At 36.8% G+C, this 19,760-nt stretch overlaps 1 protein-coding gene across 1 annotated transcript in view; it reads right to left on the bottom strand.

Moving 5' to 3' along the window:
• LOC129224140 (uncharacterized) overlaps nt 1-19,760 on the bottom strand; it is a 78,372-nt gene that overhangs the window by 19,053 nt on the left and 39,559 nt on the right. Inside the window, exons 3-7 of the mRNA XM_054858556.1 lie at nt 19,440-19,504; nt 18,509-18,761; nt 15,045-15,119; nt 8,449-8,509; nt 1,525-1,640 (exon numbers count right to left, since the gene is read on the bottom strand). Coding sequence (XP_054714531.1) covers nt 1,525-1,640; nt 8,449-8,509; nt 15,045-15,119; nt 18,509-18,761; nt 19,440-19,504 — 570 coding nt within the window. The remainder of the gene's footprint in view (nt 1-1,524; nt 1,641-8,448; nt 8,510-15,044; nt 15,120-18,508; nt 18,762-19,439; nt 19,505-19,760) is intronic.

The following is a 19,760-nucleotide window of genomic DNA, read 5'->3' as shown; positions in this document are numbered from 1 at the left end:
TTTCACCATTTCACTTTGCTCACACATTCGCCTACTTGTCACGTGGAAGGTTTATTAAAAACATTTAGCTAAAAGTAGAGTAAATATTTCACCATTTCACTTTGCTCACACATTCGCCTACTTGTCACGTGGAAGGTTTATTAAAACATTTAGCTAAAAGTAGAGTAAATATTTCACCATTTCACTTTGCTCACACATTCGCCTACTTGTCACGTGGAAGGTTTATTAAAAACATTTAGCTATGAATTTCATCTTCTCAGCTATTTTTGATGGGAAATTAAATTTTTTGTATGATTTTCCTTTTGAAATGATATTTACATTTGTAGGATACAGCGGATGGGCCAGTTTGGTTATTGTTGGTGTACAACTTCATTAGCATCTTTACTTCTAAACTGATTGTGTCGACTGCTGTGATCTACCTACATTAACCGTATGGGGAAATAAATGGGGTGTTTCTGTTTACTCCATCGTCTTTGGGGGAAAAGGAAACATGATTTCATTCGTTAACAAACAATAAGAAAGTCCCTTTTTTTTCCCAGTCACTCTCAAAGAAGACATGCACAAAAGTTTGCCTCTCAATTTATTGAGAAGAAAGGAACGGATCTTAAGTTGAAACATAGAAATTCTGCTTCATTTTATCTCACAGTGGGTGCACGGTCTCATGTTATAGATATAAAGAGAAAAACCAGAATTCTACTTTTTAAATTCATATTTCATTTAATGTGTATGGACTTTTAATTAAGAATTTGTTAGACTTTTAACAAAGGTGAGAATAATTTCAACATGCAGCGAAAGTTGTGTACACACTCTACGACACCTTCAAATCAGTTTTTAATCAGAATTAGAAACTTATGTACATTCGTCGATCAAAATGCTCTGCAGCTCGCGGACGCCTAAGGTTCGAATCCCGATAAGAGTACCTGTGCTCCATTAATAGATTGATTGCAAATTTGTTGAGAGAATGTTTTTAGAAAATTCGAACAAATTTTATCTTTTGCAGAAAAATTAGAGCTTTCGATTGATATATATTGTTAATATGTACGAGTATTTTTTTATCTTAATAATAGAGGATTTATGTGAACATTTCACTCAAATTTAAAGCAAAACAGTTATTTGTGTTAACTAGAAAGTTACCGCTTTTAAGCCATGACTAAGGTAGAACTACATGCAATATACCGACAGTCCAGTTCTGAAATCCAGAGACAGCAGTTTCGTCTTTGTTATAGACTCATCAATTTGGAATAATCAATAACTGAGCTGGAGCCAGGAACCGGGTTTTCGGAATATATTGCATGTTATTCTTAGTAGTTCGTTAATGAGTATGACAATAGAATAGAATATTTCATTGTCACTAGATCTGATGTCGCACACCAAATAATAAAGGAATTCGTTCTCATGAAGTGGGTAAACATTGAATCTAAAGATGCCATTGCATACATGCACAGACACATACAAGTGAAGCTAATAAAAGAATGTTAAGAATAATAATGATAATAATAGTAATAATAACAACGTTATGCTTACATCGAATCTGTAAATGATGAAGTAAAGACCGGCGAATGTAACTACTGTAGCCAGATAAGTCTGTGCCATAAATTTTCCTTCTACCTTGTATTTCAGCATCTGCCTAGACAGCACAACTAAATTAAAAAAATGCCTTCTGTAGTCTCACGCATGCATGAAATATAATTTATTTGCTGGGCACATTCGTGTATTTCAAATATATTGCTGTAGTGTAGTGTAAGAGTCATTTCTGCATAAATGCGAAAAACACTATAAGACATATGAAATATCAAACATTTTATCTTTCTAGATTACAAAATCTGCTTTCTATATTGTAAAATCTGCTTTTTTGCATAACAAAATGTACTTTCTACATTTATGGTGGTAACAGAGTGTGGTTGAGCAAGAGGCTAATAGACTGACAAATATTTTATTGGTCCAGAATACATTCATAACTAAACGTAGTTCACTGAACTAATATAAATACAGTCGACTCCCGCTATAACGCGATTCAACTTACGCGAAATGGCTATAACGCGAATTTTTCGCCAGTAACGAGTTTTAGAGCTGACGCGAATTCCTGGAACACAACACGAATTTCTGTGGAAAGAAGTATCGGCTTCGTTATTGACAACTAAATAATGATTTGTTTGCCAAATGTTCATGTAAAATTTTGTTGATGCTTGTCATACTAATGTCCAGAGCTCCCTCAATCTCACGGTATGTCACATAACGATCTTGCTTTATCAGTTCACGCACAGCGTAGATAGTTTCTGGCACAACAACCGTTTTAGGACGACTTGCACAGAATTCGTCCTGGATCGAACATCGACCACGATTAAATTCGTTATACCAGTTTTTTACAGTGCTGTAGGATGGTGCTTTATCGCTGAAAAAGAATTAAATTCATCAAAGCAATCTTGTGTTGACAATCCATGTCGAAAGTTATGTAAAATAATCGCACAAAAATGTTTACGAGGAAATTCCATTTTTTTAGCGAGATGAATTTTTACTTTTAATGTAAACAACACAAATCAAGCAAAAATGGCAAATCTTTCAGAAAAATTTATGTTTAAAAACATCAAACTTCCTATTTAATTTCTGCTGTCGCCTAGCAACGATTTCTGTTGCCAAGGCAAGAAATGTAAATAGCAGCCCTCGTAAGCATTTTATGTTGAATAAAACAGTTTTTTTTATTTTTTAAATACTGTAAAAGTTCTGTTCTTCATGTAAGAAACTGTAATGTGTTGTTGGGGAATGCTTTATAGCAATTTACGGTGCATACAAATGTCTCAAAGAATTTGGTATGTTTCTAAGAAATGTATAGATACATTTTTCCACAACGCGAAATTTCGACTTACGCGAAGAGTCTTGGAACGCATCCCTCGCGTAAGTCGGGACTCGACTGTAAACAAAATATCTTGTAGCTGATCAGTCATTACATCCTTTTATGAACAAATTCCAAAGTCCATATATATAACTAAAAAACTATTACTACACCATCCATTTAATTTACACAATGGTGTTCTTCTTCCCAGTTGACGCATTTTCAGTTCGAATACTGTCAGTTATTAAATGCTAGAAAATCGCCCGTCAAGGTATGACGGAAAAAAATTGCTGCTACATTTGAATAGAGCCGCTATATAAATGGGCCGACGCATCAACTTAGGTTTAGCTATTTTGGATCGGATTTTTCATTGTTGTGCTGTTAGGGTTACCACAGTAAAGTTTCGGGTTTCGTCAAATTTGCGGAATTTTTTTTAAATCCAATAAACAATTCCACGTCGCTAATAAATCGCTTGCAGCGAACATCATCAAACGCGATAACTCGCCAGAAAAGACAACCACTCAAACAAGCGCCCCGATCTAAAATGGCTGATCTTAAGCTGATGCGCCAACACATATAAAAAGGAGCCTCACATTTGAAAGTAGCAATTGCCTGTTCGGTAATATTTTGATAGTTTAAATTTTAACCCTAGCTGCAGTGGATTAACCCTGAAATATCAAATCTGCTTTCCACATTGTATAAAATTTCCTTTTCACATTATAAAATCTACTTTCTAGCCGTGGATTATCTTGCTTTAATGTCGTTCCAATGTAGAAAGCTCCGAAAAAGATCACGTGCATGAGATAAAAGTAAACGAATAGGTGGTTCTACAATATATTATGCATTCTATGATTACCTCCAAATATGTAAAGGTACTTCTTTACATTTTGTCACTGCAGATCCATGCACTACAAAATTTATTTCGAATCAGCTTTTAACGTAATGTTTTTACAAGGTCAGGATGATTCTTTCATATTGTACAATTTTAACTCTAAGTCTATTTTCAACAATACTTTATGCTTACAATGAATCAGGTGGTTCCTTTTTTTTTTTTTTCAAAAATTTGTCACTTTATAAAAAAAAAAGTATTGGAACCATAAATTTTTTTAATGTGGATTTGGTTATAGTTTTATTCGATTCAGCGTAGAAAATACATACAAAATGATACCCCACTCACCTATATGCTTCAGTTGAAATCCCCCCTCCCTGCGCCCCACCTCCAAAAAAAAAGGAACGTCCACAGAAATGCGGAGGACTTTGAAGTTAAAATTTTTGGTGAAACATAAACTCCTTTGCGAATGGAAAAATCTAGGAAATTATTGATATTATTATTATTATTTTTTTTTTGAAGGAAACGATAGAACAAGTTGTCCTATTCTGTTTTGAAAATTGTTTTTTTTTTTTTTTTTTTTTTTTTGTGCAAAAAACCGAACATTTTGTAATATCGATTCTTTCGTGCTTTCATTCGATTCAGCGTACAAAATAAACATAAAACAATGCCCAATTTGCCTATATATCTAGGTTGCCCCCCCCCCCCCAAAGGGGGGAAGTGCATAGCAAAAAGTTATAACACTGCTTTTTGTGAAGAAAAACCATGAGTACTAATTTTTTCCAAGGAAAATGCTGATTTTAGTAGTGGAAGTTGGGGGTAATAAGAGACAAAAGGGATAATAAGAGACAAAAAAAAAAAAAAAAAATAATATTTAAACTAATATTCCAAATAACTTGAAATAAATACCTCATAGGGACTAAATTAAATGGACTCCTCTTGATTTTTAGGTGATTATTTAACTTAAATATTTTGTTCAAAAAATGTTTAAAAATTGCAGTAAATTCTTGTCTCTAATAACCCCATGTAGGGTAATAAGAGACTAAAGCTGCGGCTCTACCAGATAGATGGAACTAAAAGTAGAGTAAACATTTCACCATTTCACTTTGCCCCGCTAGTTCATTTTGCACCATGTTCCCCCAGGTTTAAAACAGTTTTAAACCATTTTGTAACCTTCCATGCTTGAAGGTTCTAAGGAAAAACTTGATGTGTGCCCTCTGCTACTTTCCTTTACCTCTATCAAATAATCCATGTTTTTTATTAACTGAAAAGAACGAGTTTTTACCACCAACTTGACAATATCGATCAATTGCAAGGGCAAGAACTTAGTTGCCAAAAGTTATATCTTGCTTCAGTCTGTATTGAAATTAATGTCGATCTGCTCCAAAAAGCGTATACATAAACACCCCTTTTTGAGCATTAGGACTTGAAATAAAAAGGAGAAGTTTAAAACTAGACCTCCTAAAGACCTTGAATACAAAATATCAATTTTCTACTGCACACCATTTTTGAGTTACACGAGATTCACAAATGCATACATACATACATACGTACTTACGCACATACATACGTCACGGAAAAACTCATGATAATCAACTCCGGGTTGCCAGAATGGATATTTCGGCTGTCCATTCGTTCGTAGATACATATAATGTACGTACGGACGGGCCAAAAAAAAAAAAAAAAAAATTAATTTGAATTTTGTCATCTTGAATTCAAATTATGTTTTTCGCAATCACGAGTGTGTGTGTGTATGTAGGGGTGTGTGTTTGTGAGTGGGGGGTATATGTGTTTGTGTGTAGGGGTATGTGTATGTGTGTAGGCATGTATGTTTGTGTCTGTGTGCAGGCATGAGTGTGTGGGTAGCTGTGTGTATGAGTGTTTGTGTGCGTGGGGGCGGGGTATGTATATGTGCGCAGGAGTGAATGTGTGGGTAGTTGTGTGTGCTTGTGTTTGTGTGTGTGTATGTGTAGGTGTCTGTATGTGTTTGTGTGTATGTGTTTGTTAGCATGCATGTATGTGTGTGTGTGTGTGTGCGTATGTGTGTGTAGGTGTCTGTATGTATGCGTATGTGTGTGTAGGTGTCTGTATGTATGCGTGTGTGTATGTGTTTGTTAGTATGCATGTATGTGTGTGTGCGTGTGTGTGTGAGTGTATGTGTGTGCATGTGTATGTGTAGTTGTGCATGTGTGTGCATGTGTATGTGTAGTTGTGTATGTGTGTGCATGTGTATGTGTAGTTGTGTATGTATGCGCGTGTGTGTAGGATATGGATGGAACCTGGAGGCGGTTTTCGCTATAGGAGCAGCATCGTGACGAACCGGTCGACGGTGATAGTGCGGAGGGTGGCGGTGGGAATATAAAATGATAGCACGCCAAAAAAAAAAAACTAGTATGTTGTGGCCATCACAAAACTTTCTTCCATATTTTTTTTTTCTTTTTTTTTCTGATCCCTCCCCATGCTTGACGAGGAAGCAATATTCCCCCCCAAAAAAAAAACAAATTTACACATGCAAAAACTTGACGACCATGCCAATGTCTGAATTATTGCAAAAGCAAAGCAAAGAGCGAAAATTGAAAGTTATTTTAAAAGCCTTGCTTGAATTAATTACAAATATTTTATTTATTAACAAACATAAGATGGCAACAGTTAAAAATTTTAAACCATTGAGATAATATTTCCATAGACTAATAATAAGAGTAGACCGAGCTTTCTCATTCTTGCTGATAAAGAAAATTGGTTCATAGATGTATCATGTGACTAGTGGAAGGGCTTGGCGAGGACTTTGGCAGCATGGTTGCTAGATGGCAGCATTATCTATAGTTTGGCACTCGACATGTATTTTAAGACAATGTGTTTTCATTAAAAAAACTTCCAGGTGCAGAGATTGAACTGTTTTTCTTTTAGTTATGCATTATTTTGACATTAGTAATAGTTTTTGATCAGTTTTCGGTAACTTTTATTTCATTTGGAGCTGTCAGCGTTGGCGTGAACGAAATGGCGTAAACGTTTTGCGTTAACGCAAAAATGTACTAATCGGTATCTTAAATTGAAACTGTAGGTAAAAATCTTACCGTTTGCTGATTCCTCTTGGTCGCTTGCATCTTTTATTGCTTAGAGAGTTATTGAAATTGACTAAAGAAAATGCACAATACTATCTAAACGAAAAACTCACTATATTAACAAAATATTTACAACTTAGAATAACAAATTTACAAATCGGACTCCATAAAAGATCATTCTTCCGTGTTCCATCAATTCTATTTATTTTATTTCGCGTTGGCGTTGATCGTCTGCTACGATCAACGCCCGCTGTTGCTAGGATATCCACCAGTCACATGGTTTGGTTTATGAGCAGCAAAAGGGTTGCCATAGCTCGGTCTACTCTTATTATTAGTCTATGAATATTTCCGATCATTTCCATACAATTAAAATCACGAGAAATACGCAGACGACAATCTATTACGATTTATCTTTCTTATTGTTGCATTAATAAAGCTATTTTTATTCGCAAAAAAAATAAATAAATAAAAATAAATAGTAAATAAATAAATAAATAAATAAAATCAACTCCTCTTGGAGTGACTGGAGTCAAAATTGAACCAAAGCCTGTTTACGTATGGATTCACATATATTCCAAATTTCAACCAGAACGTAGCATTACTTATTGAGATATTGCACTCACAATGGAAAAAAAGAACAGGCGATTGCGCTACCCCCTTTTTAGCTGTTGACACCAAAATAAAATCAGCTCCTATACCCACTAAGGGCCACTTGCCGATAAATTTTTCTTTCATTCCGTTCATTATTTCTTGAGATACAGCAGTCACAATTGACGACAAAAAACGTCCTATAGCTCAACCCCGGTTTTAGTTATTGACACCAAAATTGAATCAGCACCTGTTCCTCTTAATGGCAACATATAGACCAAATTTTGTTTGATTTCACCATCTACTTCCTGAGGAATAGCAAGCACGCGTAACTCAAAGAACGTCCCATTGCTCCACTCCCATTTTAGGAATTCGCGCCAAAAATCAATGGGCACAAGTTCACATAAGGGCACATATGTGTACCGAATTTCGTTCGATTTCATGCGGTAGTTTTCGCTGTAGAGCGGCCACAAAAAACTGGTCACACACAGACGTGACACACACACACACACACACACACACACACACACACACACACACACACACACACACACACACATACGCACACACACACACACACAAACAGACAAACATTTTCCAAAAATAGTCGAAATGGACTCAGCACACCTCAAAACGTTCGAATCCGTCAAAATTCGAAATTCGAACGAATCCAATACTTTCTTCTATATATTAGATATAGAAGAAAGTAAAAAACGTTCAAATAAAAGCAATAAGCAATTGTGATTGCTCAAAAAAAAAAAAAAAAAGACTCAACATTTATTCGGGGTCGAGTAAAATGAAAATTTATGCTGAGTAAGAAAATAAGGGTGGAGGTCATTGTGACCTCCCAAAATTCCCTTATTCGGAAAACTTTGTCTCACGGTTGCGGCAAATTTGGAGAAAATATTGCAATACTGCATTTCTTTTGATGATGCGTAGCCGGGCTCTCAGTAAATGTGTAGTTGTTGTAATTTATCATTCGGTAAAATTCGGAATTGCATTCGGTAAAGAGAGAACTTTCCGCATCCCAAATATCATAACTTCGGGGTGCCCCTGAACACTTTCTGTGCACTTTATAAAAAAGAAATGAACATATTTGAAATGAAACTTAAGTTGCTGAGTACGTTTTTGTGACTTACCTGTTGCGAAAGATACCAACATCATATTTAGTATTTGGAGTACCATCCCGCACGATCTAGTCTGCAGTAGAGAAAAATATTTCAATCATTCATCTGCGCTGAAAAAAAGTCAGAATTGCGCACATCTATTTCAATACCGCCATAAGTGCAAATTTTTAATTTATGATTTTATGGTGGTAATGTAGTGACAACATGTTGAACTTTTAAATGATATACAAATAAACCTGATTAACTTAATATCTAAGCATAATTATTAAGTTCATTTTTATTTCATTTCAAATTCTATCATGTTAAATACCGTCATAAAATCAAAAAATTAAAAGTTTGCACTTATGGCTCTATTAACTCGGCTTAATATGGCGATACGTCACTTAGCGAGTATTTAATTTCCTATAGCTGATGGATCGCCAATTGCTTTAAGCAATTTTCCTCTTGTCGCCAAGGTAAAAAGCAAATAATTCGTCAAAACAAGAGACGTCGTACCTTTAACGCAAAAGTACCGATTTTTTCAGTTGCTGCTTTTTTCAAGCACATTCAGGCAATTTTAAGCTTACAACAAATTTTGTAAAAGGTATAAAATTGTTACAAATTTATTAAAACAGTTTAAAACGTTAACCTAACAGGATTTTGAAATCGTTATTAAAAGCAAATCTTTGCCAAAGTAGTAGGGTAAAGGCACCAATTGCTGACACCATTGCAGTTACTGACACATGCTCATTGTATCTTGAAAAATAAGTGGTTCAGGTCACCTAGGAATTCAAAATCGGCGTCAAATCAATGCCACAGTAATTTGCTATCGATTCCGGCCAAGATCTAGTCAGCATTCATGATAAGGTGCTCAGGAATCCAGTTTTATCAACAGTCTAACGCAGGCAGTCCGATCGTTAGCGGTTTTGCGAAGAAAGTGAGTCGCTATTTCATCTATTATATTTCATATTTGTTTCTACATTCGAACTATTTCTTACGGCTCCAATATTGATATTAGATAGGTACTAAGCATACACAAATCCTGTGCAAATTATTGATATAAGCAAATTTTTTTGGCAGTGTTAGAATTTGGGTTACCTGAAACGTGCCTTTACTCAATTACTGATACTTGTGTTAGTAATTGGAGATTCCGGAAAAATTTAGTTCCAAAGTAAAATTAACTAGGATTTTAAAGTAGAAAACAATGGTGCTAACCTCCTTTTGTAAAAAACAAAGGATCCATATCATAACAGGGGGTGTTAGCAACTAGTTGTGGGAGCGTTAGTAATTAAGATATATGCACACCAAATACTGACAGTGAACATATCCAATCACTGACACCCCTCTCGCAGGTAGGAATCTACTCGTACTTACCCTCCTATTCTTAATCTCTATCATTAAGAAATAGTCTCTAATTAATGCATTTTCTGTTTCATGTTCAAATGGCTCCCTCTAAGAGGACCTCCAAGAAAAGGAAGAATCGTGTGATTCAGAAGGGAAGCAATAAACAGTACAGTGAGGATCAAATGCTAGCAGTCCTTGCTGACGTGCAGAAAGGAATTCCAGTGGCGACTGCAGCTCGGAATCACAGGGTACCTTGTGTCACTTCTTCACTGTAAGGTAACTGGAAAATATCCTATTTCTGGTAAACCGTGCAGGTCCGACGCTATGGGGGGGGGGGGGTTGCTACTGTCCGCCTCTGAGAAGTTGAGCTGTGACCTTGAACAAGTCCATTTCTTTCAAGGGAGAGCATACAGTAAGAAGAGGAATTGTTAGCGCAGAGTTGGGCTCTCTTCAAGCCTTTTGACCTTCAGCCGTTTTTGCTCACCCCTATTTCAGCAAATGGAATCGTTTAATCCTCTGACCAACGGAGTTCAACTTGAAAGAGGCGGACAGTACACCTTCGCAGTTTTTCAGAAATGGGGTCGCCAATTTCCTTTTAGCGATGCAACAAACGAAGAAAAAGGGAAACTCTTCGCTGTTTTAAAAACTTAAAATAGTAAATATAAATTAACTATTGAAATAATAGTGACAAAAAGGATTTTTTCTGTCAAATTTGAATGGAAAATGTAATCTTAAAATAGAATTTAGGAACATCCATGATTCTCTTTTGTTAAGATTATCTAAGTAAGGGCCGCGGAAATGTACGCTTCAAACATTTTTTAATTCAAAAAAAAAAAAAAAAAAAAGATTAAGTGCACTATTCACAAGGCCGCAGAGTGGGTATGATTACATGTCTACCTAGTCGGAAACTATGGGCCCGGCTTAAATTAAAGTATTGTGCATAGACTAAAATTAGCATAATGTGATGGAGGACCGACGACAAAACGTGCACGCCTTGTCTCTCGGCGGCCCTCGTTATACAAAACCATGCTTCACGGTTCTTCAGTTTAAAAAAAAATAGATTAATAAATAGGATGACTTCATAGGGGCCACCAAACATTCCCATTTGTAATTTGTAACCTGAAAATCGTTGCTAAGTGGAGAAAAATGCACGGGTCTCCGAAATATATTTGAAACAACAGAGAGAGAGAGGAAAGAAAAAAAGACAGTTTAATGCTAAGAGAGATTAAAAGTATTGTGATGAATACTCACATCAGAAGTTCTAAATGTTTGAACGTAGAAATCTTAAGTTAATCGAAGATTAATCAAGATATGCAAGGGGGAACATTTGAAATGAAATGAAGTGGAATAAATAGGACCTGAGGTATCACTGAAAATTATCACATCCGTTCAAAATGTTAAAAGTTCTTTTTCTGGGGCCAAAGACGCGTGTATTTCAAGAAAAAAAATAATTAGTGGGAAATTGAAAAGTTTAATATGGAAAATCCTAGCAAATAATCATGTTTGGCAAAAGAATATTGGAAGAAAGTATTACCAAAATATTTTTTATCAATAATTAAAGTCAATTATCAAATTAAGTTTAAAATGACGATAGGGAAATAGCCAAACTGAGGGTAGAGTGGAGAACTCCAATTCCTTCTTTTTACGTCCCCAAAGCTGGTTTGAAATTGAGTTTTTAAAACTTAGGTTTAGAAACTATTCTGGGAAAAGTTCTCAAACCCCATCTCTTGCTCTAACGTCATTAAAGATGGCCTACACATGAATATTTAGGACTGCTTTGACTCGCCTGTGCACAGGTCATCTAAAAACCCTCAGATTTTCCAATGGTAATAGGACTTTCCCAATTTGCACCAAATGTCATACTAAAGAGGCCACTGCACAACATCTGAATTTTTGTGTTGGTTTGGTACGCGAGGATCTACTGAAGAGACCTGCTTCTGTCTTGAAGTTGATTAAGGCAAGCAACCTCATGGATCTGATCTAATTCAGAACAGAGAGATAAGTAAGAAGAAGAAGAATTACTGCAATTTCGAAAATCATGAGAATGCTCCCAACGTAATCCCCGAGAAACGCCCTCTCAATTAATCATTCATCATCATTCACGGTTGAATAAATTTCGTCTTTTCATTTTTAATTTAAAAAAAACTCCCTGAGATCTCTCAAACTTGTCCTCCTCCTAATATTACCGATGATCATCAAAAATTAAATTCTTAAGGCTTCAAAAAAATTTTCGGGGGAGATCTCCCAAGCCCCCTACTCCTCTGACAGTATTGAAACTCGTCTACGATTGCCTTAATTGAATTTCAATTCTGAAAATTTGCCAGAGGAGGACTTTCCACCCATTAACATTATCAAAATTCTTCTAAAACTACGTTTTCTACAGATCGAAAATTTTTCTAGAGAATGTTTCCCTCCCTCTCTCACCAACATCATCCAAAAACGTCTTAAATCTCGTTTTTAGTGCTTCAATTACAAAACATTTCTGTACACGAGCCCCTTCAACCCCCCCCCCCTTCAGTGACGGTTGGCTTAAATTAAGTTTTCGGAGCTTTAATTTCAAGGAACTGGCGGTGAATTCAATTTTAAACAAAAAAGCCTACAACCGTGTTTATAGGCTTCAATTTCAAAAAAATTCGGGGGAATGGCGCCTGCATCTCTCTTCTCCTTAATATCACTATACATCGTCTCAAACTGCATTTTATTAACTACAATTTTCAAGTTTTTCCGGGGGAGCCCTCGGACTACCCTTTATCTGTCACAATCCGAAATAATTCGCAATTGAGTTCTTGTAGCTTGAAGTTATCGGGGGATGACCCCGAGTCTCTTCCTCCCTTAACATCAATTATAGATCGTCTAAGTCTGCGTTTTTATATCTTCAATTTCGAAAAAATGCCAGGAGGAAACCCTCCGACACCCCTTATTTCGGATTGAATATTATCCTTACGATTAAATTTACACTACTAATACTAAGGTCTAGAAATATGACTATCCCTGCTAAATCAGAAGCTAAATATTCTCTCTTCTCTGCATATTGGAACATGCGTTTAAATATAAAACAATTAAGGGGCCGCCAAATCCTAACCCCCCCCGCCAGTTTTTTTTGACCTAGCGACGTCCCTGTCAGTAGGTACCTACCTATGACTTGCTTTGTGATTTTCGGCCTTTATAGTACTGCCGTGTGCGTGTACAGGTAAACGGCAGTATCTGCAGAAAATGAGTTCTCGAGATATTTGAAGAAACGCGTTTTGGATTCAATACTAACAATAGGGAAATGTTGGGATTAGACATGTTTTTCGCGCCTTTTTTTTAGAGCGGAACCCAATTAAGAGAGCTTGTACATTAAAGATAACGTACAATAGATGACAAAAATGCAAAAAAAAAAAAAAAAAAAAAAAAATGTAGTTACTGCCTTTTAACTGCACACGGCAGATTAGTTTTTCCATTTAAAAGTTGGAAATAAAATTGATTTGAACTTTGACTTGCTTTGATTTCGAGACTTAAAAATTACTTTTTCCATTTTAAAGTTGAAAATAAAATTAATTTGATCTTGTTCTATGGTGTCAGTAATTGGTTCCTCCTTTTGTCAGTAATTGATGCATGCATGTCAGTGATAGGAGAAAAAAGATGATCCAAATTTTAAGCACAAATATTAATTGATTATTGTTTTGATAATTTAAATGAGCGAAGTGGAAAAAATTCATATTGGCGTAGTGGAAAAATTTTAAACTATGAGGATCGATTTATAAATACGGGAGAAATTGTTGAAAAACCAAAAAATTATCCTTAAAGAGTCAGTAATTGGTGCTTTTATTCTACCGTCCGTAGGTGAAACCCTTTACTTTTTTTTAAGTTTTAAATTCGGGTGCTAGGGTCTGCGGGTAGCACACAGACAATCTTTAGCCCGCTAGAGACCATGTAAAAATTTGGAGACTGCTAATTGGCTACTACGCAAAAACGTCAGCCGTCTCCTTAAAAGCTTTTTTCGCATGCTCTAACTATTGTTTCATTTCGGAACAAAATCTTCTAGGCATTATTCGAGAGAAGGGAGGGGGATGAAAACATTCAAGCGTGTATTCAGAATTTGTTCACATCCGTTGGATGGAGGAAAAAAAACAATGTCGACGCATTTTCATCGGCAAGCTAGCGCAACTCCTGATAGGCCAGCCGACTCAGGCTGGCCAACCAGGAGTCCCAAAACTATTATAAGGTCCCTAGCTGAGTAAAGGTTGTTTATATGCCTGCGGATAATAGGTTGTTTGTTATTATTTTGTAATAGAAAGGATCAGCGAGAACGCGCCTCTAACTACGTGGCATTTTCGGGCTCATTCTACCAATTACAAATGATACAATTGATTTTCTGCTTCAAGGTCATCCACCATCTCTCCCTGGTCAAGCTTTACACCTTCTCTCCCTCTTGTCACAAACTGTCACATTTTCACACACCCCTTTCCCCTTCTCGAAGGATGACATCATTTGTGGACAATATCTTCTTTATTAAGTCGAAAATGATTTTCGTTTGCTATGAATATTAACATGACTGATATAGTATAGCAAGATGATCTTTGAGCTAATATATTTCGTCTCTCATTTCGCAAACTTATCTCTTTTTTGGAGCCCTTATAATCCCGAAATATGTGCTCGTTTTTTGCAAATGTCAGTTTTTTAACATTGCCGATTATCTTTTAAACTCAGGACTGGTTGATCCTTTTAGTCTTTTGAAATTGCTTTGATGTACCTTATATTTCTGATATTTAATTTGGAAGATGTTTTGAAAGTTGAAATATTCATTTCTTCATCAGACGATTGCCCTAAATTGTAGGAGCATTGCAATAACTTATTGCTGAACATTTGTTGTTTATTGGTTTCTGATTTTGCTTCGGATTCATTAGCTCTTCACCATTTGTGTACATGTACATAATGCACTCCCCATTGACTGGTGGTACCCATTCTATCATATGGTACTGCCATCAAAATCAGTTCTTTTCGGCTAGATAAACCAATTACAGAATGTGTACGACTCTATTTTATTTATTTATTTATTTTTTTTTTGTCCGCTTGGAGGCAGAAACACCCTGTAGTTTCACTAACATCACATTCTCTTTCTCTGGAAGTTATGAAAAAGCAAAGGATTGCTTGTCGTAAAAGTTTATCACGCGACATAGCTATTGAACTGAGCCGCCTATTTATGTAGCGGCTCTACATTAAACAGCTTGGAAAGGAAAGAAACAAAAAAGAGAGATATTGCTAAAAATCACGAAAGGTAGGAATCAATTCCAACTTCTTACCAGTATGTGATAGCCCGAATCTGGATGATTTTCGGTCAAATGATCAAACAGGGTTAAAAGAAGAATGCTCACCAGCTGCAAAGAAAAAACAAAAGAATGATGTAGTAACACTTTTCGTTAGTGTGTTTTTGTTATTCATTACCAGGGACGCATCGATGGCAGATCACTGTACCCTCTCATATATTTCCATATTTGGAAAACTTCGCTGACGATTAGGCAAATGTGGAGACAATATTGCAGCATTGAGATTCTTTTTTATTTTTAAAAATTTTAAAAATCGTTTTTAATGATGTCAGATTTCCTTCCATGTATGATATGTGTCTCGTCTTTTTTTTCTGTGTAAAATTGGAATTTTATTCGGCTAATTGAGAGTTTCCCCCTTAGAAAAATTTTAGTTCAGTCCGCTAATGTTCATTACATGTTGAAGGGCCAGAGAGTTCCAGGATTCTGAGACCTTATAATGTAAAAGTTTAAAGAACATATTTTTACTCATATACGCTGATGTTTGCTCTATTCCCGGAATTTTGAACTTAGGTTTCAATTGTGAATTATTTGAACGTAAGGAACTCGTATATAGTATATATCTTAATATGATTTACCAAATTTCTAAAACGTTATCTTGTTTTTAAAAAAAATAATGACTTGTACTTGTTGCGGGTGTGATCGTACGGTCACATCCACAATTCTTAAAAGTTTTTCCCTGCTCATTAGCGCTCACCAACCCCAGAAGATTGCTTCGCAATCTTATTTGATTCGCAATGATTTAAAATCGTCAGTTACAAAGAAACAGATTAAAAAACGCATTATGAGCGCCCTTTGGAACAAAAAGCTACCCTTCCCCGAGTTTCAAAATAACTTGGGCCAACTTGCTGAGTCGTAAAAGGCTAAGGGGCTCCTGAGCATTGCAAAACTAGTTTTGTACGTTTGAAAAGTCTCTTTCATATTCGTGGTCTCTAGTAATATACTTTTTTTAGCTCAGGGCTTGAATTGAGTTGAGGTTTTCCGATAAAATTGAAACCCTTAAAGTTTGTGAATTCGCAACTCCAATAAACTATAGGGGGCGTTGCAGCCACTGTCTAATGGCATATGAAAAAGGTTAAAACAATCAAATGCCGTAACTAATAACTTGCTATGACTCTTAGTGAATGACAGTAATTTTTCATCGAGCTTGTGGGAAGCTTTCTTTTTTATTCTTTTGAAATTACATTACATCACAAACTGTCTGAAGCCTGTAATTTACCCCAAATAAAACACGTGGAATGGAATGTTTTACCTTTTCCTTTAGTATTGTAAATCACCGCAAGGTAGCGTATTCGAGCTCTGGAGTTGCGAATAAGGAAAGACGAAACGAGCGAATCGAAAAGACGTAACTATGGCAACTCCAAATAAAACATCAATAATTTTAATGGATATGAAATTATTCGAACTTGACATTGAACGACTTGTAACTTTTTTTCCTTTGAAGATAGTCTATTTTTTTCGCCCATAGGAAGGTTTAATGAGTTAGGTCTGGAGTAAAAAAAAGCCACTCTTTCGAGTGGTGTCAAAAAGAGAACTGTGGGACAATTCCTTCGCTTTTTACTGATGGATTTAATGAAGAAAGTAGTGGCTACATTTTAGCTAAACCTAAAAAAAGTCCGAGCTAAAAATGCAAACAACTCCCGCCGTATTAAAGTTAGAGCATTGAAACAAACTGCGCAAAAGGCGGAAAATTCTACCATTTTCAATGATTACATAATATTAATATGTGCAAGGAAATTTTTCACCCTTTTAGTAGGCAATAAGAGGCAATATACGCGAAATTTGTGCTTAAAAAATTAGGTTTACAAAACACTTATTCGAATTTTAAAAAACAAAACCCCATGTGCAAACCACCGGGGCTCGAAGTGATATTGTACAAAATTTCAAGGCTGTAGGTGCTATGGGGTCTCCTGGACGAAGGTCCGCCAGACTTCCTTCCAGAATTTCTTAGAAACCTTACTTTTTTTACTATAAAGAGACAAGCCCACAAATGCAAAATAACCGATTCCAACAAGTTTTACTTCTTATGTGGATGGTTACTAAAAACATTTACTTATGAATTTCTCCTTCCCAGCTATTTTTGATGAGCATAAGGAGGAGTGATGCTTTTCCTTCAAATAACACATTTATTGGTGCTAAAACTACATAAACATTAAAACGAGCAAAATGCTACTAAAAGGTTAAGATTTAAAAGGTTAAAATAGGAATATTTAGAAAAGTTCGCTGTCGAGCGAACACACGCTGCACGTCTGCTTCCAGAGAACTCTGCTTGGACTGGGCGCACGTGTGTTATGCACTGAACAGATTCAGATCAGTGGTGTTATCTAGATTCCGATTCCGAGTCACAACTGACTACAACTGTATTTATGTCGAGGACTGCATACTAAGTACCTTGCCTCCATTATTTTTTATACCGATAGATGGCAGCACCATCACCGGATCGAACAGTTAATGAGAATTTAGAACTAGTCCAGGAGCTAATAACTACCTGGTGCTAGCACCCCCAGAGGTATCGTTTCACTTGGAGGACATTGAGACCACGAGCATATTTAACGTCGCTCAGTCCCCTTTAATGACGAAGGTGGGTCTTCGACCATCGAGGTTCGAACTCAGGACCCTCCGGCCCCGAATCCGACACTCTACCGATCGGGCTACCATGGCCCAGTGGTGTTATCTACGCTTAGTTCTTCGCTGAGCCGAGTTAAGTAGCGCGCGCGTGTTCTCTGTCGATTACCGCTGGTTATCTGGAGTTGCAAAATACTGAAGAGGAGTCCTGGAGTCCCACTGACCTGGAGTCCCCCACAAGCAATTTAAGCGTTTCCATTTACCCAATTTTTTCTATGCTTTAGGGAAAATTGAATCAGTTTTCATTCTTCTTATTTTGTTGGCAGATTTCACTTTGGTGTAAATGGTTCATTTGTGTGCATTTTACCTGAATTCAGAGCATAGTTTTATTTTCTGTACGTTTTTTCCTAAAAATTATGTCAGATTACATTTGATGGATACAACGGGTCGCTTGCGACCTACGGGCAACAGATCGAGTGTTGTTGGTGCAGTACTCTGTAAGCTCTTAACTGATTGCGCATGTTCCGATTATTTACCAACATCAACATCATGGGGGAATAAATGGGGTGTTTCCATTCCACAGTGTTTTGGGTAAAAGGGAGCGCGCTGGGGTAAAAGGAAACCCGATGTCATTCGCTAAAAACCAGCCATTAAAATCAAATTTTTCATACCGAGTTACTCTCAGAGAGTGTAGTCCTGGACACAAGGCACAAAATTTAGTCTCAAAGTAAAGAAAAGGATCTAAAGTTGAAACTTTGAAATTCTGCTTCGCATTGCGCCAACTGACCCTACTTTTGTAAACGAATGACATGAATGCAGTACCAGTATAAAAACCTAAGGCGCATCGCAAAAAAGTGGGGTAAGGCGGGGAAAAGTACCTGTATGAAGCCCACCAGTACAATCAAGTACTTGAGCAAGAAAACCGTCTGCTCGAAGGAGGTGCTGGAGAAGAGCTCTTCGGGTTCCGGCGCGGAGGGCATGAGGTAGTCCCTCAAGAGGGCGGCCGTGTCCTCCAGGTGGGTGATGAGGTCGTTAAGGGCGGCCTGACGACTCTCGCTATCCTCTTCCTCCTCCTCCATCGTCGTACACGTGACCAGGGAGGGACTGCGAGAGCCTCGCGACGCCAGCGAACTGCAAAACGAACGAGACAATTCTTAGTTTATTACTGTGCAAGAAGCATCACTTTTCAGTTTACGATCTATTTAGCTCTCTAAAGAGAGTTATGTTGTTCAATGTCCTTAAATTTTCAAATGTTTTAATGCAGAATAAATTAGTAGTTATTTGACGAAAATTGGGAACTTTGATGCAAAATTTGCAGATGCGGCAGTTATTTGAAGACACACATTATAGGAACCTCATTTTTCTGTGTTTTACAGAAACATAGATTTTTTCGTTAAAGATAGACATGGTAGACCCTATTCCTACTCAAGCTTGTCATTATTATCTCCTTGGATGCAGAGCAGACTGATTCCGAAATTGCTGCATTCTTGAAGGTTGTCCGATTATTTGTAAACGAAGTTCCTAGATAATTAAGCGCTGCAAAAGGGGGGATGTGGTAGCAGTTTAGGAAAGGAAACGGCATTGTCGACGTTGTGTCAGGACACCATAATTCGTCAGTCGGTCCAATCACGCTTGGACCTCCGTTACAAATCACACGTGATGCGGAGAGGCCAGTTTATGGTTGACAGGACCAAGGTTAACGCTTGACTAGAGCCAACAGCCTTTTGAGCAAGATCAAAAATCAAGAATTATTCATTCGAAACGAATTTAAGAGCATAAATGTGACTGAATTGTAAACTAAAAAGTTACCTTATTTCTATAGAGGTTTGCATCAGACTATCTATTAAAGGCAAAGCACCGTCTTTCAAGAAAGTCTGAAAAAAAAGTTACAATTTATTTATTATATGCAGTAAACTACCGCCCCTAAGCCAGAACCACATGCAGTATACCGACCGCCAGCTCGTAGACTCTCGCTTGTGTGCCAAATTAATTTTAGCTACCGGTTTGTTGCCACTCTCAGCTTGAATGAGATCACATCTGCCTCCAGCTCAATCATTTTCAATTCCAGACTGACGAGTCTATAACAGAGACGAAGCTGCAGTCATCGCCGGGCTGTCGGTATATTGCACG

This window comes from Uloborus diversus, chromosome 6 (genome assembly GCF_026930045.1).
Source record: "Uloborus diversus isolate 005 chromosome 6, Udiv.v.3.1, whole genome shotgun sequence".
Lineage (NCBI taxonomy): Eukaryota > Metazoa > Arthropoda > Arachnida > Araneae > Uloboridae > Uloborus > Uloborus diversus.
Note: the sequence above shows the minus strand (reverse complement) of the source record. Positions and strands in the feature narration are given on the sequence as shown.